The sequence below is a fragment of the Poromitra crassiceps genome, assembly GCF_964638095.1.
Source record: "Poromitra crassiceps genome assembly, chromosome: 3".
In the NCBI taxonomy this organism is placed as follows: domain Eukaryota; kingdom Metazoa; phylum Chordata; class Actinopteri; order Beryciformes; family Melamphaidae; genus Poromitra; species Poromitra crassiceps.
In genome coordinates, this window is record NC_139625.1 from 55,387,895 (window position 1) to 55,413,542 (window position 25,648).

The 25,648-nt window shown below is 43.3% G+C and overlaps 1 protein-coding gene across 1 annotated transcript in view; it reads left to right on the forward strand.

The window, feature by feature from the left end:
• The first annotated feature begins 356 nt into the window (after positions 1 to 356).
• nol10 (nucleolar protein 10) overlaps positions 357 to 25,648 on the forward strand; it is a 32,567-nt gene continuing 7,275 nt past the window's right edge. The window contains exons 1-14 of the mRNA XM_083634367.1: positions 357 to 498; positions 2,338 to 2,383; positions 2,986 to 3,084; positions 3,312 to 3,389; positions 4,465 to 4,502; positions 4,662 to 4,798; positions 4,937 to 5,002; positions 5,605 to 5,665; positions 6,298 to 6,383; positions 12,575 to 12,653; positions 14,208 to 14,357; positions 14,625 to 14,691; positions 19,241 to 19,293; positions 25,292 to 25,418. Coding sequence (XP_083490493.1) covers positions 433 to 498; positions 2,338 to 2,383; positions 2,986 to 3,084; positions 3,312 to 3,389; positions 4,465 to 4,502; positions 4,662 to 4,798; positions 4,937 to 5,002; positions 5,605 to 5,665; positions 6,298 to 6,383; positions 12,575 to 12,653; positions 14,208 to 14,357; positions 14,625 to 14,691; positions 19,241 to 19,293; positions 25,292 to 25,418 — 1,153 coding nt within the window. The 5' untranslated portion in view covers positions 357 to 432. The remainder of the gene's footprint in view (positions 499 to 2,337; positions 2,384 to 2,985; positions 3,085 to 3,311; positions 3,390 to 4,464; positions 4,503 to 4,661; positions 4,799 to 4,936; positions 5,003 to 5,604; positions 5,666 to 6,297; positions 6,384 to 12,574; positions 12,654 to 14,207; positions 14,358 to 14,624; positions 14,692 to 19,240; positions 19,294 to 25,291; positions 25,419 to 25,648) is intronic.

A 25,648-nucleotide genomic window follows, 5' to 3' on the forward strand; every position in this document is an offset into this window, starting at 1 on the left:
CAATGGGACCCTATGGAGCCAGCCTTGAGTGCTCACTCTAGCCCCGGCTGTGCTGTTCATTTTAAAAACTGCGACAGTTCACACAACTTTAACATGACATGCTGCGGTTCTGGGGCATTTGCGGTGTCGTGACATCACGCTGATTCCTCGTATACTACACAATTAGAAATGTTTTTTTCTTCCTTAGTTTATTTACTTATTTTATTCATTCATTTATTCACTCACTTCAAAAGTGTCCCTCCAGTAGCCACAGAATCGCGTCAGGAACCTGTGATGTTCATACATAGTTTCTACACGGACCTGTTTCTGAAACCTCCCGTTCGCTTCCTGTTTTTACTCTGATTCAACAACGTGGATTGAGCGAGAGGAAAAGTTCACCGGTCTGGTCAAGCTGGGTGTTATGTGTGACCAGAGTGTTGTTCATCCTCTAAAATGCAGATATCTAGTGTGAATGATGTGAAGATTTATAATCTCAGCCATGGGAAGTCTCTTCCAGAGGTAAGAGGCACGATCATCCGATCAGTGTGTACTAGCTCGCCATCATGGAAGAGTACCTGCCGTTCTCTCGTGTATGGAAAAAGCATGCCACTTTATTAAAATCTCAGTTTCATTTGGCTTTGCTAAACAGTATTATGGCATACTTAGAACATTTAAGAATCATTACCCCTCAATCCAATCTTTGTCCCATACTAATATATGCGGCATTTCAGTAAAAAAAATAATCACAAAAGTTTCCATTCTTTGAGACACACATACGAGACACACTACACGCCGTTGTTGTGCCAAAAAGGGATTTGCTGCCAGAAACTGATTTCACTCCGTAATGTGAGGGAAAACACAAGCCTCTCGCCGTTGACTTCAATGTAAAAATAGCAGTACACTTTTTTTGTTAATAGAAATAGAAAAATAACAGAATCAATCTCGTAATGACACAAATACACCATGACATAACGATGAATGCGCAAGATACAACGGAAATAATTGACCCATCTAAAATCTCCCAAGAAGCAATTTGTGAATGTAAAATCTCCTCTCTGGAAATTGGTTCGCTCTGCCGCCTTCCATTGTATTGGACTGTGTGTGAATCACCGGCGAAATATTTAAATATACTTGAGATGTGTGCTTCTTATTGAAGTACTAGATCAGGGGTGGGCAATTATTTCTCATGGGGGGCCACATGAGAAATCCAGATTGTTGCCGGGGGCTGAACAAATATTGTCATGCCATAACAATACTAGACAAGAATAAGTGTTCCAAAGTGTGACAAAGTGTGGTAGTTTGTTTCCGCTGAGCTCCATTGGAAAAGCGGAGAGTTTTAACAAACTGCGTTATTAAGTGTTTTTACACCAGTTTTAATTACCGAGAGCGAGTGTTAGGAGAGAAGGAAGCCCCAACTATAATTCGGCTATGTCTGTAGAAGCCTCGTGAACTATGAAAACTGATGGAATCCAAACTTGATCAAGCTGCTCACCTGTAAACAGTCTTGGGCTAAGCCCACGTTCACACAGCACGCCAAAGCAATGCTCAACCGAAGCTGTACCTACGCTGTATCCACAAGTTTCATTTCGGCGGCCTTGTTAACAGGCAAAGCCGTTCACACCACCCGCGTGCGTGCCACGCTGACGCCGTGCCGAAGCCACGCTCACGCCACGCCGAAGCGGTCACTCAGGACTGACGCCGAATTTCCAAGCTTGACACTGAAGCCGTGAGGCATGAAGTCAACGGGGATTGTTGTGGGCGGGTTCAAGGCGCGAGAGTAGGCGCTGAGAGGAAGAGAGGAAAAGAGAAGGCGTCTTGTGTGAACAGTTAGGCGTACGTTCAGCTTGTGCCTGCTTCAGGCTTCAGTTCTGCTTACGTTCGGCGTCCTGTGTGAATGAGGGCTAACATTAGCGCCAATACGGCTGTCAGCCCCTCCCGCAGAAGTGCGTTGGGGAACCAGTGGTTTTTAGCGTGCTCTCCTCTCAGGCTCCTTCTCGTGGCTAGGGAACTCGAAAAAACTACTATTTTTGACTATTTTTCATAAGATGGTGGTTGTTGTAGGCCCCTGCACTACACCACTCTAACAAAGTTTTGCGCTACAACCGAAAACGACAATTCACGCATATTCTAGCATTCTGAATTGGTTCTCAATGGGACTTCCTCACCCACCTACTGACGCGCTGCCCCTAAACCAGCCAAATACCCGAATGTGTGTCTCAAAGAATAGAAGAGATACAATGGTACTTGTAGGGGCTATGAAGCGTGGCTCATTGATTTAGCATTGTAACATATACATAGATGGAGAGACATAGATGACACTGACCTCATCTCCAAACCGTCTGTCTCTTTAACCTGCAGTGGCTCTCAGATCGGAAGAAGAGACAGCTGCAAAAGAAAGATGTTGGTGAGTTTCTGCCTGCTATCACTTCAGCATCATCAGGGGCCTGGGGTCATATTATCCCCATATGTTCTGCTCTGTTCTCCGTTCCTCTGTGATCCACTCTGAACGAGCGTCACACAGCCTTCCATAGGTCAATTGGGGGGCTCGGGCGTTCAAAACGCTCTCCTACCCGTCTCTGACGTCCGATTGCAGATCCGAAGATATAATAATAGTGAACTGAAAGAGCTTTTGCACGGAGCGGAATGGGATTTCCATCCGGCACAGACTGAAATGGCAAGCGCCAATGGAAGAGCTAAGTCCACCAGGCTGCTTCAAGCCAGTCAGACTAGTCCTTCAGTAACAGACTAATATCCAACGCAAATTTTGATTCTCACAGTAACGCTCCGCTAATGAATACACTTTGATGCGCACTTTGAATGAATGAGGAAATAGGCGTGTCTGACGCTGTTAAATCTGGAGCTGTCCATATTGCATTGTGATTGGCTAGTTGTTACAAACCACACCTCTTTCGTGGGCAGATCCTGGATCTGTTAAATCTCCATTCGTGGTAGAGGACCCAGGACTGGTACATTTGCTCAGAAACTTTTCATTTATCTTCTTCCCAGACATCCAGCGCAGGATTGAGCTCATCCAGGACTTTGAGATGCCAACTGTCTGCACCTCTATCAAAGTGTCAAGGGATGGGCAGTTCGTCCTCGCAGCAGGTAAAAGGAACTGTGGATGATACTGTATGTCAACACCTTACTATAAAGTGAGATTCCTGTGTGAAGGCACTCAAGTTTCACCGATATGGATTATTTTCAGGCTATATAGACATGTATCAGTCTAACCCTCGATATCACTGACAAGAAACGAGACGCTTTCACCATTTCCAAATTCCCATGACAATGCTGATGTATCGTTTCCTTTTCTGTATCTTCATCATTTTCAGGCACTTACAAACCCCGGATTCGCTGTTATGACACCTACCAGTTATCTCTGAAGTTTGAGCGCTGCCTGGATTCAGACGGTGAGTCCTAAGAGACAGACCCGAACATCACCACCTTGAACGTCCCTACTAGGGATGGGCATTTCTAGCAAGAACACTAGTCGAAAGTCGCTGGGCCAAAGTCGACTTAAAAATAAAAATAAATGCGAGTCAAATTTTACATTGTCTCCCCTGATTCTAAGTATAGCTGAATCGCTTGGTTTGACGAAGTAAAAAGAAATTATAAGCATTTTACGCAAGGTCTATGGAAAAATGAATGGCGGATGAAATTATAGAAATTTTATTTAATGGATAGCCCCTTGAGATACACCATCTCGTTTTCAAGGGGGTCCAACACAAAAACAGAACAATGCAACATAGACAAACATACAACACACAGCACACAGAGGCTCCATTCACTGACCCACCCACACATTCCCGTAACCCACAACAACCTACAGAAAAAGTAAGAAGTTGATAGAGCGAGATAGTATTATGCATATTATACTATACAATGCACACATACTATACTATATATATTATATTATATATTTCTATATATACCATATCATATCATATTATATTATATATATATATATATATATATATATATATATATATATATATATATATATATATATATATATATATATATATATATATATTATAGAAATCCCATGGACAGGGAGAGGGGGGGACTTTGGCACTCTTATTGTCAATAGGCAGCCAGACCTATGTTAGCAACGTTAGCATTAACGTAGCGCCGAGATGGCTCTGGGGACAGTAGACAGAATATCAGCTTTTCTTCATGCAGTAACAAGCCTTGAAACCTTTTCCTTGTGACGTGTGGAGTGTTGCTGTAATATAGGCAGTTTAAGACCATTTCTACTACATTTCTAGTGTTTCTAGAGCTACTGGGTGCTGCACTGCGCAGCTCCTACGGCAACGTCACATTGACAAACGGTGTTCTTAAAGAGACAGGCGCGGGTAATATATATATATATATATATATATATATATATATATACCGTATATATATATATATATCGTTGCCCATCCCTAGTCCCTACCTTGCAAGAGACAATGTGATAAGTCTGTTCTCTCTGCCTCTCTTAAGTTGTGGCCTTCGACATCCTGTCCGATGACTACTCTAAGGTAAGACTTGCCTTACATCACTCCTGCTATTGAAATTACACTCTTCTACGCCTAAACTGATTTGTGTACTCAGACTCAGTCACAAGATTTATATTTGAGTGGTTTTGACTTCATCTTTGCTTTTAAATTCACTGTCTGTTTTCATTTCTGTGTGTGTAGCTGGTGTTTCTGCGCTCTGACCGCTATGTGGAGTTCCACTCGCAGCACGGACACTACTACAAGACACGTATTCCCAGGTTTGGACGGGACTTCGCCTACCACTATCCCTCCTGTGACCTGTATTTTGTGGGGGCAAGGTGAGAATAAGGCTAAAAAAATGATGTTGGGATACGCTTTTCGTTTTTGAGATTCATCCTATGCATCTATGCATCTATGCTGTCCATTGCTACATTTTACTCTCATATATTACCATATTAATGCAATTTGATTTTCAGCTCGGAGGTGTACAGACTGAATCTGGAACAAGGACGCTTCCTCAACTCCCTTCAGACTGATGCTGTGTAAGTATTATGAAGCATCATCTTTGGTATGAGTTTTGCCTGGGTCCAGACTGCCTTTGAATCTGCCTACTCCACCGAGTTGACTTTTGGCTGCTTCTGCTCTGGCATCATGACATGCAACAGCCATTTCCTCAGTTGAAAAAAATATTAGCCAATCAGCGCGAGTGCACCGAGGAGTAATAACAACAATGGCGGCCGCCATAGGCAAGGTAGACACTGCTATCAAGGCTGTTTCAAATCTATTAAAAGTAGAACTTACTTTGAAATTCAAACTGTACTCTGCTTTGAAGGTATTTATTCAAAGTTGAGAGGTTTTTTGCATTCTCCCGACTGGATTAGAATCAGACCGATACGTTAGTCTCTAGTGATTGGTTAGGGAAAATGGAATTCCCCTGGGGGATTCCCCCCATGGAATTCCATTAGAGTGGCAGCGATGTCAGACTAGAAGATGGAAATGGAGAATGGAGATGGAGTGTAACACTAACGAGTTGACAATTCAGTCTGATATCAGGCTAGTATAAATTCGCTGTTACCTGATAATGTGGTTTGCGGTGCTGTCAACTGATGTTACGCGCCTCTCCTTCTCTTGTCTTGTCTACCAGGGAGCACAATGTGTGTGACATCAACCCCGTGCATCACTTGTTTGCCACAGGAACCACAGAGGTGAGTGGCATCGTTGCAGGCTGGTGTGTGGAATGAGACACCGGTGATTAGCAGACACCAGTGAAATGGTGACAATAATTGTAGTCTGCAGTGCTTGTGACCTTGGTAGATTTTCACCATACAATGAATTGCAGCTTTCTTTATGCTGCATGTCAGAATGGGGTTAGTAGCACAGTGTGTAAAACTTTTTAATGTTTTTTTATTTCACTGTATCTTCTACCAGTTGGTTAATTATGCAGTAGGGATGTTCCTAAGTGACTAATTTCTAAATTTAGACTAGTCAACTACCGTAGTCTAAAAGTAAGAAAACACTCACAATTAAAAGGTTGTCCGAACAATTATTGCATGTACCGGTATTTAAAAGTACCGTAATTTGAAACCGTTAATTACGTTCTTCAATAGCCAAATCGTGTGTGACACTTTGCTCTGTTTATTATGAACTTATCATTATATCTGGTCAGACGGTTACATCTCCCTGCCATTAGGAGTCACCAACATGCAATGTTGCGTAGTAATAAATTGATCTTAAATTCTGTTCCAGGTAGTAATACATTCTTTTACTAGTTTTAAATTTGTCTTTGTGAAATCTGCAGAGAGCCGCATTTGTTTGACATTGCCCTTCTGTTCTACAGGGAAAGGTGGAATGCTGGGACCCTCGTGTCCGGAACCGGGTGGGCATGCTGGACTGTGCCCTGAGCAGCGTAACAGAGGGGACAGAGTGAGTACCAAGCACTCACACAAAGATGTCAATGATATCTTCTGTACTCAGCATAAGCATATGTTCAACCACAGGGCACTTTTTCCCATACCAGGGCCTTTTCAATTGTCTTTTATTATTATGATAGCTATGTATATCATAAGCCCATAACTATCAAAAAAGTCTATCTATCTATTCTATAATGCCAGCAGTCTCGATCTGTCTCTTTCTCTGTCCTTCGCGTATCTCCAGAACCGTTTGTCGGATTGACTGCAAACTTGGGGAGTGCGCGAAACACGTTCAATATTAATACATTTGTGTTCAATTCTGCCCCACCCGGGTGAACAACGAAACGAGCGCTCCCTCGGCCACAGCTCTGGCCAATCAGGAACGCCTAAAGGCTGCCTCTGTTGATGTCTGCCTCGACCACTAAAGTCAACGTTCGTCAAGTTTAAACAGCCATAAAGTGCAGTTATTGCAGAAATAGAATCAATAACAACAATTAAACAACCGGCTAACGTTGTGGCGAGCGATGTCTTTTTGGGGGGAGGGGATATCGCTTACGGCGGATAACGTTAAGTGCGATGTAAGTCCCTCTATAAACCATAATATCTGTGTCGTTTCACCTTTGATTGAAAAATGCTTTCACCTGATTAAATAAAACATTATGTGATATTGACTGATGCCCTGTTCGGTCATATATCATGGTGTAGTTAGCTAATCTAGCGTTATTTTGGACCAAACAGGGGCTGGAGTTCAGCTATATGCTAGAAAACAACCATCATCGCAAAGATGCCATATCGCCCGTCGCCACCGACGATAGAATATGATCATGGTCCGTCACAACCACCATAAATCGCTGTAGCCTACTATAAACGGCCCTTGAGTGGTGATGGTGATTTTCGTCAGAGATAACAAGGATAGTATAGGGGAGACCGGGGGAAATTGTAATGTGTTTTTTGTTTGTTTACAATCGATCGTTCGATAGACAGACAGACAGACAGACAGACAGACATAGATAGATAGATACGATAGATAGGATAGATATTGATAAGATAGATAGATAGATAGATAGATAGATAGATAGAAACATACATTTCCCTTTTCAGTTGAATTTCAATACAGAGGTTGAAGATTGAACATCTAATCATTAGTATCTTTTATTTATGTTAAAGTTCACTTTGAATGATTTTAACTAATTATAATGTAGAAAAACAAAGATTTTAAATTTGGGTTAGGGGTTAGGCAACATTTAGGCTATTTGGGGACGGCTTAGATTGTATTTTTGGGACGGTTCCGGGGCAATGGTGAAAAAGGTAATTTAGAGTCCTGGGCTCATAGCCTCTTTAATCATAAATTCCATGATTTGTTTGGTTCTCATACAGGTAAATTTTTCTGTTGTCTCACATCACTAAACCATCTCACAGGACACCTAAAGCAGGAGTTTGCAGTCATCTGACTACAAACTCCTTCTTTAAGGCTTATAAAAGTATTATCTTGGCTGAACATCACTCCAATAAACGTTGGGAAATTCCCTTTTTATTTTATTTTACTTTTGTTTATGCCTACAAAATGTTACTTTGTATTTGAGTTCTCCCCTGAAAGTGGTATGGGCCATTGTATTTAAGCCAGCAGTGTTGCAACTTCACAGTAATGTTGCGTTAGCGCTACTAGGAAGCTAAGTTATCTTGATTGTCTATAAATGTTAAAGTTAACATTAGGATGCAGACAGAGAACCTGCGCAAGTAAGTTACTCCACACATCTGTTCACTGTCACCTGTGGTAACATGAGGGTTGCTGTGAGGAGCTGGGAAAGTTATAACTAGCGTTAATTACTACAGACGTGTATAACGCAGGCCACCATCGCTATTTTGTAATATAGATAATAAAAAGACTGATGACATCATCACTGAACTTATATAGCCTCAGCCAGGAAGGATGACATCACTGATGATGACATCACATCATTAGATAATTAGGGCAATCACCAAATTAAAAAATCTGGCTCCGTCAGGTCACCCGCATGGGTGCTCTTTACACTTCCTGAAAGTTTTAGCCCAATCGCACGTAAAAATGGCATTGCTGTGGCCGGCCAAAATTCTGCTGAATCACACACGCACGCACACAGACACTTCTCAATCCTATTATAGGATAAGAAAGAAGATAGATTAAAATGCAAATGCATTTTGAGCCATTCTGCCATGTTTCTGTGGTGCAAGTCATGTGTCACTTTTGGGGGTTTTCCACTGACAACTTTGTCCGTGCCAATCTATGCCATACCGTGTCGACTTCGGTTTCCATGTAAAAAAAAGATCTGTCAAGCCCAAGCCGCATTCGAAATGGACCTACTCCGGAGTGGGGCCAAAGCGCGCCGGACAACCCATGATGGCCCCCCTCCTCCCCCTCAGCTGTCCTGCGAGCAGAGCAATCATGTGAAACTCGTGGGTATGTGCTGGAGAGTGGAGAGAGCAGAGAGAAAAATATGTTTTTAAAAGCCTTTCTGTGTTTAGCTCTCAGTACCTTTGTAGCTCCTGAATCTCTGTGGTGGTTTGAGGTTTAGTTTCTCTCCTGTGTTTTTCTTTGTACTTTCAGATATGCTTTACTTTACCGTTTCCTCATCGCTCTGACCCGTGTCAAGTCACTGCCGAGCTGATGAAAGCATTTTCCCCTGCCACTCCTTTGTACTAAAAGTAAAACCCTTCCACTGACAAACTAACAGAAGGCTTTTTTTGTGTGAAAAACTTAAAGTCCCTGGAAACCAAACATAAATATTGTTAAATGTGTTTTGAGTTTGTCACACCACAGTAAAATTTGTTATGAATAACTACTAGGGGTGTCACGATACACTCAGTTCACGATACGATACGTATCACGATACTGGGTTCACGATAACGATACGATACGATACGATTTTAACAATATTTTTTTAAACTTGAATAATGACAATATATGACTGGAAAAGTAGTATTTTATTTGAAATGCACAAATACAAAACATGCTGTTGTGGGAAATTGTTATTACAATAACAACTAGAAAAAACATGAGATTGGAGATAAGGCTTATCTTGAAATAGAATGAGTTACACCGTCACTTAGATTTACTTTGAACTAAAAGGTTTCTCAGCAGTATAAATTCTCATTATGCATCTTCAGTTTTTCTTCAAACTCAAACAACAAGACTTTTCTTAGTCTATTTTTTACGCATCTTCAGTTTTTCCTGTCAAGTAAACAGTTTTGCCAGAAACTCAATTGAATGGTTTCTCTCCTGTATAACTTCTCATGTGTCTCTTCAGAGACTTGTTCAACTGAACTACTTTCCACACATTGAACTTCAACAAACAAAGACGTTTCTTTGTCTACTTTTGAAAAAAAAAAAAAAAAAAAAAAAAAAAATCACGATATGAGATTTCATCTCAACGATACATATCGTGACGTTTTACTATCGCGAAATTTCGTGGGACGATATATTGTGACACCCCTAATAACTACCCAGTCAAATTTTAACTGAATTGAATGTCGCCAAGAACATAAAATGAGGAGCTGCAATCTCTATGTTCTCAATGCGATTCAACTACTGCATGCTGTGAAGACTGTCTCTGCCGACTGTGGGGGCGTAATACAAGCTGCATACTGTGGGTGGCGTAATACAAGCTGGCTGGAGCTGAGTCTGTAGAGATGTCAACGGTTAACCGTTAATCGATTAACCGTCGCTAACGTCGTTGTTCGGTTATTGCTGTCGGTCTATCAGTTAATATAAAAAAATAATAATAATAATATTTAATATTTTGTTTGTTATTCAAGAGAGAGTTTCCTTGCAGATTTTGCACAGTGTTTTGCATCATGCAACTATTTTGTTCAAATTTTGTTCAATTGTTGGCAGCAAATCGAAATAGGCTATATTTTGTTTAAGTTTTTATGCTGCAAAAGACAGTAGGCCTAATGTGAAAAAATCAAAAGAAATAACAGATTGTTGTTGTTGTAATGTTTACATAAACAGGAAATAAAGCTCTCAAAAATATATTTCCTTGTCATCCATATAAGAGCCAGAATGATTTTGGAATGATTACCTGATCAAAATGTGGCAATAAACTTATAAATTTCAGCAAAGCCAACAAAAAATAAAGGCATAATTCTAACACAAAAAGCATTAACATTTCACCATCTAAATAGACACGCCTTGTTTGGGCATGAGCTCATTGAGTAAATAGACCAAAAAATATTTTTTATTTTTTTATTTTTTTTAATATTAAAAAATTATGAATTAACCGATAGGTTAATCGATTATTAGCGTCGGTTAATCGAAAGTGAAATTAACCGAAAATTGACATCCCTAGTCTGTAGAATGCTCCGCAATCGACCCATTTCACAGCAACCGTTTTGGAGACAAGCTCATCATTAACTCATTGAATGCCATGGACGTCCTTCGACGTCCAATTAAATAGTGACGTAGAGTGCCACGGACGTCCTTCGACGTCCAATGCGTTTTTTGACGGTGGGACGTCGATCAAAGCCTTCCGCAGCTCCTGTACAACTATAGTAGCTATTGGAGGTCTATAACCTATTTTACAGAACCCTTAGGTGGCGACAGTGCTCTCCAAATTACAGAAATGTCAGGAATACACAGCCTGAATTAGCCTTGATGAAAGAGAACCCGCTCATGCTGCAATCCAGAGCCATGTAGATTGTTCTGGCTGCAACTGACGGTGCGTGCGAACACAGTCAATCCGCGCACACAACTGAGTCCTTCTGCCTCTGTCTGTCTGTCAGCATAGTTTCTCCACATGATTAGCCGCTAGAAAAGCAGCAGCGCGACACTGAAAAGCCAAACCTTTCACTGCAGTCCGCGTGTGGCTTCTCCATGTTGCGCTGCCTGGGAGGCGGCGCTTCCCAGGCTTCCTAGAGACGCTTGGTGCGAGGCTGTGTGTTACTAGTGTGGGGAGGAGTTTTCAGCTGAGGGGGGGGAGGGGGGGTGGGGCACGCAGGGCAGGACACAACTACACCACATCACTACATCAGAAAATATTACCGTATCTAGAGTCAGTGAATGTGCTTGAAATGCTGCATTTCACAAAAGGCTGAATATCTCAGCTTATAATTTGAAATGCCTGAAAACGCTGAAAACAACCTATCTTCTCCGGCTCATAACTAAAGAACGGAAAATGGTATCAATAAACTTTTTTTTGCTGATGATACAATAGAGTCTCCTTGTTCTTTTTGCGTGTTCGGTGTTTACATAGTAATATCACACAATATTCTGTGGGCCTCGAGAAATCACTGAAAACGCTCTGAAAACTCTGGCACTGGGAGCGTCCGTTCTCCAAAAGTGGCTGGCACTCAATGAGTTAAAGACACACTGTAGCGAAGCTTGTGGGCTTGCCTCGGGTGATGCGTGAAGTGGCCTGGGCCTGGCCTGGCTGGGTGTAAGGCAGCCAGTGACCAAGAGTGATCGGTCAGAATCGCAATCAACTTGTAGTGAAGCTTGTGAGCTTGCTGGGGGCGAAGCTTTGGGGCTTGCCTCGTGAAGTGTGCTGGATCGTGGATGAGGACTCACGAGCTGTGATCGATCAGAATCACGGGGATGGAGATAGGGACCGAGATGTCGGTCCTGGGACGCGGTTGAGATTCCACTGGTGTCCTGGCTGGGTGTAAGGCAGTCGGTCATCAGGGCCTGGCTGGTTGTAAGATAGCCAGGACTCAGCTCGTGTCCGGATTTGGTTGTGCTAATGGTTGACATTATTAGGGATAGCAGGGAGTAAGAATACCTGAAGAAGTATGGAAGTAGAAGGAATCTCGCGGATGTGAATAGCGTCACAGAACACTTTGTTTATATCCCCGCGTTTTGGTGTATGACATCACGTCATTGGTGATGTCACAACGTTCGAGGGAGCTATGACATCATCGGTGTTATGTCTGACATCGCCGATGACCTCACAGGTGAACTCTATGCTATTACATCATATATTGTCATCGTTGATGATGTCATCATCATTACGTCGTTTGGCGCGCTGGCTGGTGGGCATCGACTGCCCCAAGAACAGGCCTGACGGTGGGCCATTATGGGCCCTTTTCTACACACACCTTCAGCTCTGTTCTAATGGAAACACAAATCCCAGGGCGCTGGGCGGCCTCCCAAGCCATACGTTTTTGTATTGAAAAAGGCCATTAAATTTGTCTTTTCATTATTATTGAAATTCTTACTGTTTTTATCTACAGAGTGCAAGGTTTGCCTTCGGTCAGCGCTCTCAAATTTAATGGCTCCCTCAACATGGCGGTAGGCACCAGCACTGGACAGGTAAGGCAGAGAGATACACACTTATTTGCCTTTTTGTAGAAAAGCGCACATTCAAATGAGAAGCAGACAGTTTACTGTGAGCCGCTGAGGTTGTGTTGTGAAAATGTTTGTTTCTAATTTATTAAGTAGCTCCGTTAGGCTGCTGTTTCTCAACCTCTCCACCATGTTGACTTTTTCCAACCATGGGGAACAATGTAAAAGTGTTGAATCCCAAAGCATTTCCATTTGCCAAGAAATTGGTAACATTTATGGCTGATAACTTGCTTGTCATCCAATGATCGTCTAATGATCACAGACACAGCATAGCACCCCTCCCTCCACTCCGAGCAGCGACTGTAAGTTATATATTGATATGCAAATTAGCATGTGACGGCGCGCGTGTGTTGCTCACAAAATGTCATTGCCCGTTTACATGCACGTGGGTGTGTGTGTGACTGATGATGTCATCAGTGATGTCATAAGATGATTTTGCGCTTATGACATTTGACATCACTGATGACATCATCAGTCTTATGACATCACATGGCCCGTCCTGCAGCTCGCTCACTGCGAATACATATGACATCACTGATGACATCACAGAACCTAATAGCCTCAGCCAGGAAGGATGACATCACCGATGACATCACATCAGCCGATCGCATGTAAAATGGCATACCTGTGGCCGGACAAAAATGTAAACAATTTGTTTCTCTGTCCCACTGTGATTGTCCCACTCTGATGTCATAAATCCCACTGTGACATCATCAGTGATGTCATAAATCTGACATCATCAGTGATGCTGGTCTCATTGGCCACACAGCAGCCGAGCCAGCTTGGCGAGCTGCAGGGCCGGCTCGGCGAGGCGAGGGTGAGGTTCCGCAGCGGGCGAGCTAGCGAGCCGACATCTAAAGTGTGCTGACAAAGTGTGCTGACAAATGCTGCAGCGTTTAGTTTGAGATACAGACAGTGTGATGTCAGCGTTTAGTTTGATAGATACAGACAGTGTGATGTCAGCGTCAGCGTTTAGTTTGATAGATACATACAGTGTGATGTCAGCATTTAGTTTGATATATACATACAGTGTGATGTCAGCGTTTAGTTTGAGATACAGACAGTGTGATGTCAGCGTTCAGTTTGATAGATACAGACAGTGTGATGTCAGCGTCAGCGTTTAGTTTGATAGATACATACAGTGTGATGTCAGCATTTAGTTTGATAGATACAGACAGTGTGATGTCAGCGTCAGCGTTTAGTTTGATAGATACATACAGTGTGATGTCAGCATTTAGTTTGATATATACAGACAGTGCGATGTCAGCATTTAGTTTGATAGATACAGACAGTGCGATGTCAGCATTTAATTTGATAGATACATACAGTGTGATGTCAGCATTTAGTTTGATAGATACATACAGTGTGATGTCAGCATTTAGTTTGATATATACAGACAGTGCGATGTCAGCATTTAATTTGACAGATACATACAGTGTGATGTCAGCATTTAGTTTGATATATACATACAGTGTGATGTCAGCATTTATTACAGCTGACATCACAGCTGCTGTCTTTAAGGTGCTGCTGTACGACCTACGCTCCAGTCGCCCCCTGCTGGTGAAAGACCACTACTACAACCTGCCCATCAAGTCCCTCAACTTCCACGAGCAGCTGGACCTGGTGCTCTCTGCTGACTCCAAGATCATCAAGCTCTGGAACAAAGACACTGTGAGACTCAGGAATAGCCTTGGTTGTATATTGGCTTGCTTCATTCCACTAGCAGCCAATATGTTGTCAATAATCATGATTCATGCAGCATGTCAGTGGCAGTGTAACATTATGTGAGGTGGCTCGACATTAGCATCAACTAGTGTGAAACAACTTGTTGGCAGAAACCTTTTTATGCTATGAAATACATACAATGTGGAAATGACAGTTAATGCAGAAATATAACAGAGATATAAATGATGTACCATTTAATTACCATTACCACAGGGCAAGATGTTCTCCTCCATTGAACCTCAGACCAACATCAATGATGTGTGCATCTACCCTAAATCAGGTGAGAAGAACCACTTCGCCAAACCTCTTATGGCCCATTTCCACCGCCCCGCCCAGCTCGACTTTTTTGTCTCATTCCACACCACAGGTCAAAAACCTGGACAGTCGGGGTTGAGTCATGCTAGTTTTGGTCTTTGCTTTGTCTGGGTTCTAGGGCTGTGGACCCAGTACCATACGGTGACGTGAAAACATACAACCAAGGGATTTCATCCGCCATTCATTTTCCATCTACAGTTTGTTAAAATTTCTGTGTTCATTTAAAGAGCATGGTGCAGGTTAGACACCACTTTGCATTAATATGTATATATAATATTTTATACGGTATATAGCAGTAGGATTCTGTTTTGTTTTTTTATTTTTCCCCACACATAGCTGCATCTAGACTGGTTTTTGTTAAAGGGATACACCACTTGTTTGGAAGTTTAGCTCATTTACCACATCCCCCCCACATAACCAAGATACACCATGCCTTAGTGGCACTATCCGCTCAGTTTACAGTGAGCTACAGTCGGGAAGTTAGTAATTATCGCCATAGAATGGAGGCTAATGGTACAACTGTTAAAAATCTGCCAAAACTCACATCTCACGGCGCCAAAATACATGTTGTGCTTCGGGTACTCACCACATGATGATGAAATATTAATCCAAAATGCACATAATTGGATGAAAAGAGGTCATCGGCCATGTTTGGAAAGTAGTGCCGGCTACCTCTTTTCCTTCCTAAAAGACAGATTATGTGCATTTTGGATTAATATTTCATTGTGTGGTGAGTACCCGAAGCACAACATGTATTTTGGCGCAGTGAGATGTGTGTTTTGGCAGATTTTTAACAGCTGTACCATTAGCCTCCATTCTATGGCGATAATTACTAACTTCACCACTGTAGCTCACTGTAAACTGAGCGGACAGTGCCAGTAAGGCATGGTGTATCTTGGTTATGTTGGGGGGATGTGGTAAATGAGCTAAACTTCCAAAAAAGTGGTGTATCCCTTTAAGCTTCTTGCACGGGCACATAAAAACCCGCAAATCTAGCAATAACACCTGTGATGATTTTAATACTCAATAAACAATTAATGTGGATCATTACCTCTGTACGCCCAGTGTCTGTCCCGGTCTGTTCGTCCGTCGAGAGGTCGCTCGCTGGAGCTGCACCTCAACTCTGCAGCTGAAACTGCTCTCCTCCTGAGCTCCAGAGTGCCACTTGTGTCCATCTCCAACGATAAAGTTATCCACCTGATACCATTGTGCAGCCGGTTTACACCAGCTGAGATGGTCGGTCCGCTGTGTCTTGCTGTGGCTCTCCAAAATTATATTTACAAATAGGCGTTATTTTGAAAAACCGATTGCATAATGGGGGTCAACTAGTTTTACTAATTAGTTACGTTTGACTACTGAAACTATAAAGTGCCATATTAACCATAGATAGAGCCCAAACTAAACGGAAAGTAAACAGTTGCCTTTGGGGGGGAAATGGAGCGGAGTTTTCCTCTTCTCCCGTCATGCCGAAATGCATTATTCTGGGCAGTGTCGAATTATCATGCCAGAGGGTCAAAATTGGTTTTGGTGGCAAATTATCGTACAAATACGATAATTATCGTACATCTGGTGTTTTGGAAAGTTTTCTGCTGTACACATTGACTGTATATTATTATTATTACAGTAAGTACAGTAGCCCAAGTGTCGTCACAGGTGTTATCTAAACAGATGGCTTTTTTTAACATGCATTATAATGCCACCTTTTTCTCCATATTTCTGCCCTGGGGGCATGTTTTAATTTTGTTTTTGCTTTTTGAGGGTATTTTCATAAGAATCTTGAGTTCTAACTGTACTTTTTTTTTTTTTACCTTTAACGTTATACAAATGGAAGGTGGACGGAAGTATATGGCGGATATGCGGTCGCTATGACGACCAGTTGTGGGCGGAGGCAAGTAAACTTGTGTTGGAATCAGAGTCTATTCAGGTAGAGACGAGTAATGCCAGTAATGGCCCATTTCCACCGCAGGTAGTAGCGCGATCCCGCTCCGCTCGACTCGATAAATGGTCTCATTCCACCACTAAAAACTATCCCAGCCCGGGTTGTATTGGGGTCGAGTCGTGTTACTTTTCGTACCTGCCTCGTCGTGGTTCTATTCTGTGAACCCGGTACCATACGGTGACGTGAAAACATTGTTGACGACTGATTGGTCAGGCAGAATCGTGTTTACTCTGTCTACTGACTGTCAATGCAATGCTGGCGGCTGCATACCTGTTTAGTGGGCTTACCTTCTCTTCTGTTATGTATATTTCCATCAGTCTTTTGTGTTGCTGCCTTCGCCTCCGGTGAAATAAAATCGTGGCGGGTGTTCAATTGTCTGAGAGAGAAAACTCACGGTGCAGCCACATCTACGCGTCGTTTGACGCGGGCTGACGCTTGGCTGTATGGACGCTTGACGCTTGGTGGGCGTGGAAATCCGGAAGCAGCAGCTAGCTCCCAAGCTAGCTGCTGCTAGATTTACTATGCTTCTTTGAAAATTGGTGGTAGAGAGGAAGTGGAAGAGGACAGGAAGGGTAGGATAGGTCCTAGGACGAGCTCAATTGGCTAGCTTTGTACTTTGTCAAATTCCACCCCGCCCCCTCTGTTGCCCACTGTCGCTTCACAAGCCTGCTACGCGTCGTCTGGTCTCCCAGCATGCTTCGCGAGGCGTCGAGCAGCAATGTTCAATACAAAGTGGATGGGCAGCAGCGTCAGCCCGCGTCAAACGACGCGTAGATGTGGCTGCACCGTCAGGAAGCTCTGTAGCTGAGTGCAGGCTGCAGCGCTCCACTAGGCCGCAGCGGGTGTTTGGTGAAGCCGCGGTCTTGCCTGGTGAGAGGCCGCGGGGTACAGGCTTCACTCTGTTGCGCCTCTCCCGTCCCCGCGCAACGCAGCGCATGCCTGTGAGTTTGACTAACTACAAAGTGATATCCATTCTCCTGGCCGATTGTCACATTTGCCCATGTACACTGTAGGTCATTTAGAGGCACCAGTATTTCATAAACAGTTTAAAAGTTCTGTGGATGGATTTAATTGTAACGTTATGTTATAGCCTACTTCGGCTATAAGCGAAGGACAGATATGCGGTCGCTATGACGACCAGCTCTGGGCGGGGGTGGGTGGGGGCAGATGATCCGCGGTGGAAGCAAAACGTCCATCGGGCCGAAACGAGTAGAGCCGAGTGGTGACGAGCTGTGCAGGGCAGTAAAATGTGGTGGAAATGAGCCATTAGAGTAGAGCCGTACTGTGCTGTTATATGTGGTGGAAATGAGTCTTTAGAACATGAGTGCAGTTCTCCCTTCACCTCTAGATGGCACCATGTCACAGTTGGTCCCTCTCTCTCTCCCATCCTTTCCTGTCTGCCTACTGTCCTATCTAATAAAGGAAGAATGCCAAAAAAAGAACGAAAGAAAGAAAAATAATCCATTTGTCAGAAGGTGCGGTCTCATAGTTTTTTCATGCTTTAGTTTCATACTTGAAGCTGTACTGCTGTTGTAATGGAAATGACTTGGAGGCATAAGAGGTTCTTATGTTATTTTTCTAAATGCCTTGCAACTGTTGCCGAAATGCTTATTAAAGGGATAGTTCTGTTTGTTTGAAGTTGGGTCCTATGAGGTACTCTCATACAGTCAGTGCACTGGGTAAAGCACTCTGGATGCATCGCGCACCGAGATAGGAGAACTGCACTCCAGCTGCGGCAGGCACAGAGAGCTGTTTGCTGAGTGTGAAGGGGGCCATGAGCAAAAACGTAAAAAACAACAGAAAAAATACATTAAATGCTTCCATACTGCTCACCTGGCATAATCCAAGTCTCCACAAGCCCTGAGATGCCAAGTTGACTTGAAAAGATGTCATGTACACCCTGTTTTTAGCTGAAATCGTCACTGGAGCTAGCAGCTGAAATTACAACAACTAGGGTACAACCTTGCTATAGTGACGATTTTAGCTAAAAACAGGGTGTAAATTACATATTTTCAAGTCAACTTAGCATCTCAGGGCTTGTGGAGACTAGCATTATGCCAGGTGAGCAGTCTGGAAGCATTTTATGTATTCTTTCTGTTGTTTTTTACGTTTTTGCTCATGGCCCCCATCACACTCAGCAGACAGCTCTCTGTGCCTGTTGCAGCTGGAGTGCAGTTCTCCTATCTCGGTGCACGATGCGTCCAGAGTGCTTTACCCAGTACACTCTGTATGAGAGTACCTCATAGGACCCAACTTCAAACAAACAGAACTATCCCTTTAAGACAATGGATTATGATTTCCTTCTAATCTTCTAATCAATCAAAGTAACTTTTGTCCAGACTTTCTAACTGTTTCTGCTGTATCTATTTTTACGATACAACTTCCCACTGATGGCCGGTGGAGCTGACAAACTTCCTAACACCTGGCTGGTGTTAATTCCCCATGACCGGAACTGGATTCTATATTTACACCGCAGAGCAATAAATGTCTGCCCTGCTTCCTTCCTGACATTGTTTCTCCTGCTTCCCTTGTCTTGTCCACAGGTATGCTCTTCACCTTCTTGTCTCATCCACAGGTATGCTCTTCACCGCCAACGAGGACCCCAAGATGAACACGTTCTACATCCCGGTGAGTCCTGACTCCCTCGCGTCCCCGGCCGCGGTGGTGCAGGTTTCAGTCATCCGTTTCCTTTAAGCCTGCGGCATCCCGTCTCTGGCTTAGGTGTAAATGAACAGAGTGTAAACCTGATGATGCGTATTTATAGCCTGTTATTATGGTCAACTGGGCTTTGCTTTGTGTAAATGGGTTTCTTTCAGGCATGATACAGTAGAGACAGTTGAAGAGATGGTGAACTTTGTCTGTTTGTGCCAGGATTAGAGAGGAACAGGGTGAAACGTCTCACCCATAAGAGCATAGCCATGCTCAAATGAATGCCTCATCAATACAAATATTACTCCGCCATTGACATTACTAGACGCTGTTGCATCCTCATCAGCTGTGCGGCGAGTCATGACATATGCCCCTACTAGCTTAAAAATACATGTGAAGTTCGCCACGTAGAGGCTAAATCTGTCCATGGATATTTATTTATTTATTTACGTCTTAGTTACAGCAAGATTGAGCTAGCCACTGTAGCCAGATTGAGCTAGCCACTGTAGCTGTTCACTTCAGGCACTTTTGTGTTTATGTGTGTGATATTTATTCCATTTGGGAAATCACAATCTCAAGCATTAGCTCAAGTGGCTGGCTGACTCAACAGGGAGTAGAATGTGTCTTGTTGCTAAAGGCGATCTACTTGCTGGAGTAGTAAATGTTTCATTATAGGAGTCTAAGGGCCCTATCGTTGCAACCGGCGTAGAAACTGCGTTTAAGGCCTAGCGCTAGGCCGCCTAGCGCAGTTAGTGGGTGTGGACCAGCGCACTCGCTATCTTGGTATCGGCGCTACACGCAGCCTCAACCATTATAACCACGCCTTTTAAGTGTAAAATTATGCACAGTCCGCTCATTGGAGAAGTGCAGTACGCTTGCCTTTTAAGCTCCAATTCCAGGAGAAATCCGGTAAAACCAGACAAAGCCAAGCCTCTGCCCCCCCCCCCCTTCCTTCATCCCTCTGTCTGTCTCCATATATAGGCTATTATTCCATATTATTATGCTTCTCAAACCAATCTAACTGCAGTTTAAATACTGCAAGCATGTAAATACGCTACACTATAGCAAGATCAAAGTGAAAAGAATGTTCTAAATGCATCAGCTAGAAAAATATAGCCTATCCCTATATGATGAGATTAATTTTATATTGGTGAAAGTTTGTCCAGAAAGATATCGTTTTCTCTCCCCTGCTGCAGGTAGAATGATGCACATAAATATACCCTACATTATGTAAAGTCATTGCATAAATGTGTTTTTATTGTAAAACTAAATGTGAAGTAGGGCCAAGTTATTGGAGCGGACATCACAGTATAGCACATGACAGTAGAAGCGCGTTCCGCTGTCACTTATCTAAATCACGTTAAATCGACAAGGGATATATATAGGCCCAGGATGACATATATGTTTCACATAGGCTGGTGTTTTCATTTCGATGTTTTATTTGGTCCAATATTGAAATGTTCTACAATTGCAGGTTGTGTTACCATTACACATTATTTAGATCTACCTTTTATATCTATTTCGGCTCATTTGGTTGCTATTTAGTAGCGAAATGGAGTACCACAATGAATGCTGGGACATGCCAGGCAGTGAACTTACAACTTCTTTTTCCTATGGGAAGTGTGTTGTGTCTGTCTGAGCGAGGGAGTCAGAGAGAGAGAGAGAAGGGTGACAGAGAAGAGGCAGAAGAGCGCTCCTCGCAACTGGCGCACTGAATAGGCCTGGTTTCAGAGAGAGACAGAGAAGGGTGACAGGGGAGAGGCAGAAGAGCGCAAAGCGCTAAATTTACGCCAGTTGGGAAGATATCATTAGGCCGGCATTTAAGGCCGACACGCCCATTCTCGCCCATTCAGGGAGTGCGCCACGCCCATTCCGCCTAAAGCGCATTTGCCAGCGTAAAGCCATGTTGATATCTTCCCGAGGCAGGCGCAAGGCACGTTTTTTTGCGTTTAAGGCCCGTTTTAGTGCCGAAGGCCTGTGGGAGAATAGGGGCCAGTATGTTTGTTTTTTAGAGCGAATACCTTGTTTATTGTATAGTAGTTACTGCAAATTCTTTGCAAATGTTTAAATGTAGCCATGCCTTGTTTGTTTGAACTTGTGCATACCTTTCTTTCTCTGTACTGTGATTATTGGCACGACAGTGATGCTTAGGTCAGGACCGAGGTGCTTCCTGACCACATTACTGTGGTGCCAATAATCATGCTAAAGCACACCCTCTCATGTACTACTGCTTAAGTGATCAATACTACAGTGGTTGTCTTAAGGAAGCCTGTTTGGATCAGCTTGCACACAAATATGCATGCTATTATTAACACTAATCTTGGGTTTCGATGGAGAGTTTTAATGTCCTGCGGTCTAAATGCTGTTTCCGAGGCTTTTCGGTCAAATATACAATTTTGGGGGATGTGTGTCATCTTTTGGCATGTAAACATGCAAATGTTAAAATCTTGAAGATCGCCACAAAATTTCAGGTCGTCATTACGCTCCTTAAAAATCCTATATCGTTTTTAACCCTATTGGAGGCTTATTTTCTCATTACAGGGAGCTGACAGTGGTTTTGTGTGTGTGTGTGTGTGTGTGTGTGTGTGTGTGTGTGTGTGTGTGTGTGTGTGTGTGTGTGTGTGTGTGTGTGTGTGTGTGTGTGTGTGTGCGCGTGCGTCTGTGTGTGTGTGTGTGTGTGTGTGTGCGCGCGCGCGTGTGTGTGTGCACGTGTGTGTGCGCGTGTGCACGTGTGTGTGCATGGGCAAGTATCAATGAGTGCATTTACATGGACACTTCAAAACCAATCATTATCTGACTTATTGAGGTACTAGAGTTTTCAAGTGGTCATGTATCAGCATAGTCCGATATACCTTATCGGATAAAAGCCGTTATCTGAGAAACACACCTCTAGCTTTTTGCTGATTTCCATTTTATTCAATGTCAATGTCCACACTCAGGGACTTTGAGGCGCGTTCCTGCTGTTTACTAAAGTGCATGTAAATGCATCAATCAGATTATTACCATTGCCTCTTATTCACAGTTATTATTAGTTTATTGTTTATTGTGGAGTTAATATTAGTGTGTGCCTGTAAATGCTATCAATGAAAGCTATGTCTTCCCAGCAGCTTCATTCATTCCCATCCTCTCATTTTCATATAATCTCCGAGAGCTCCAGCTTGTGGGTGGCTCTGTGTGCGAGTTGGAACTTGTATGAGTAATGGATTACTTCTGTCATTGATGTGTCTACTAAGTATGATTAATGGATTACTTCTGTCATTGATGTGTCTACTAAGTATGAGTAATGGATTACTTCTGTCATTGATGCGTCTACTAAGTATCAAGTAACTAAGGATGAAGCCTTCCACTCATGCCATACCGCTGCTTGTCTCTGTGGGGCGGCTGGTAGCTTTACCAGCTATCTGCTCCACAGAGACACTAATGTGGCCGGGCAGCACAGGGTGCCTGCTGTAGACTTTGGCCTTATTGATGTTAACATGTGTCTGTGTGTAATGTCATCTTTAAGGTGGACCGAATAGACTCAGTCAGACTCCACAGGAAATCACTAAATGGGCAGAATGACTCAGTTTAGTCATGTCGTCTTTTCAAATAGAGAGCCAAAGTCCCTCCCCCTTCTGGCCAAAGTCCCACCCCCTTCTGGCCAAAGTCCCACCAGCCCTATGCCAACCAGCCCCCAAAAAAAACATGAATGGTGAGAGACAATAATTTTTCCGATCCCATTTGAATTGTGCCATTAGTTACACATATGATGTTTGTCATTTTAAAAGTTAACTTTCCAAGTCAAGAAAGTCACCGTTTGTGGTAAAACTGTTGCACTATAAGTTATAAATCAGAAAGACTACACGCAACCAGTCACTTAAGTGACGTCCCTCGTGCCAGGCTGTGTTGGTGTGACGTATATTGTGCGAGACGAAAGATGTAGTTGATTGAGCAGTTTCATCAAAACTAAACGTTACATTTCAGTTTTACGACAAACTGCGACTTTCTTCGCAGTAACTAACTTTCAAAGTTATCTAAAATGTACATGTGGACTTCATGGCACAATTCAAACTGGATAAAAAAAAGACTTGTCTCTCGTCGTTCACCACCATTCTTACCCCCCACCCCATGCACACACACCCGCCCACCACCCCATCCACACACACCCGCCCACCACCCCCATCCACACACACCCGCCCCCCACCCCATCCACACACACCCGCCCACCACCCCATCCACACACACCCGCCCACCACCCCCATCCACACACACCCGCCCCCCACCCCATCCACACACACCCGCCCACCACCCCATCCACACACACCCGCCCACCACCCCATCCACACACACCCGCCCACCACCCCATCCACACACACCCGCCCACCACCCCATCCACACACACCCGCCCACCACCCCCGCGTGGCTGGTTCGTAGCTGAAGCAGGAAGTAGGTCACTTGGGCTCTCTATAGAAGCAGGAAGTAGGTCACTTGGGCTCTCTATTCAACTTTTTCAGAAGAGACCGCCTGGCTTGAGAGACTAACAGGAAGTGTAAATACAATGGGAGGTTCCGATTGTATTTACACTTTCTGTGACTCATAAACCTGACACATAATGTGAATTGAACTAGGTTTGACCAGGTGAGTCAGACTAGTTTGAGCAGGTAAAACAGCCGGCATTTTGAACAGGAAGTCGCGATACAATGGGTCAAGTGGGCAGGGCTGCATAAGGTGAATAGACTTGGATTTCAGTAACTTCAGTAACTTGATCATTAAAAGGCTCCTGTGGTTACAACATGCAACATACATGTTGTAACCACTGAGCAGTAATGTAGTGAGCGGGAAAAGGCTCAACGTCAGAAGCTTGTTATTTGCAAGTTGCAATTGATTGACACTGAATGAAATATTAAGAATGCCTCCTCGGCTTGACCGGAACTTTTTGGGATATTTAAATTTAAATAACTTCAGAAAATGCTCCATCTTTATGTATATAGTCTAGGAACTGGCTCAGATATGCATGTGCTTCATTTAGGAGAGAATATCTCAACTGTTATAGGCTAATATGACCCCTGCTAATATGACCCCTGTGAACAACGTGGGATGTGTGCCAAAAGCTTTATCCAGGGTGAAAAAACCCCAAATTACCGTTTTTGATCATTTCTTTTTTACAGGTGAATGTTTCCCCCCTTTAAAGATATCCTCATGAATTTCTACCAGTTTAATCTTCACATTAAGATAATTACACTTGGTCTCATCATCATCAGTATATAAATGGGAGCTAGGGCTCTGTCTGTTTGCTTCTCTGTCCCACTGTGATTGTCCCACTGTGATGTCATAAATCCCACTGTGACATCAGTGATGTCATAAATCCCACTGTGACATCATCAGTGATGTCATAAATCCCAGTGATGTCCCACAGTGATGTCCTAACTTGGGAATTCTTTCCTACAATTTTCCAGATCATTACTAATGAGACGGTGAAGGGAACGTAATTTGCAATCCTGGTCTAGCACTATTCCTAGTTGAGTGTTTCCCAATACGAGCTGCCATGGCAATGAAGCTTTCTGGGAATGCCAACCACACAGTCAGAGGTGACAATATTGAGACAAGAGTGGAATTGGTTCTTATTGTTCTAAAATACATTACATTTATTTTACTATGTCAAACAAGTTTCTCATTTGTAGGTGATGTCATGAAAGTTCACTTCAGTCGCCTCATAAAATAACCCGCTCAAAATTAGAGGCAGTTTTGCTTTTGCCGTGTTCATGCTTTACGCGGCAGCGGGGGCCATGTCATCACGTTTCCAATGACTCAGCTTAAAGTGAAGTGTTGGCAGTGCTCACTCAGTATAACCCCAATCGTAACATGACCTGCGAGGGTTATTTTTGCCTGGACAAATGCATGACGGACTTGATAGTTACTCAGTCAACAGTCTAAATCTGAACCAGACCTCACACTAAGGTGTGTGTCTGTGTGTGTGTGTGTGTGTGTGTGTGTGTAGGCCCTTGGCCCCGCTCCTCGATGGTGCTCTTTCCTAGACAACCTGACAGAGGAGCTTGAGGAAAGCCCAGAGAGCACAGTCTATGACGACTACAAGTTTGTTACCCGGAAGGACCTGGAGAGCCTGGGTGAGAGCTTGGCACTACATTTTGTTCCTTTCCCTCACAGCTCCCATTGTACATTTAAACAAGCACATCATTTGGGATAGCACCTTGTCTACCAGGACTAAAACCCATTTGATCTGATTTGATTCATTTGGTTAAATCTCTACTTTCTCTGTGCCAATCTGTTTTCATATTTTTAAGTATTTACAGAGCAAGCTAACAGGTCTATATATCCCTCACATGGAGTGAAAGAT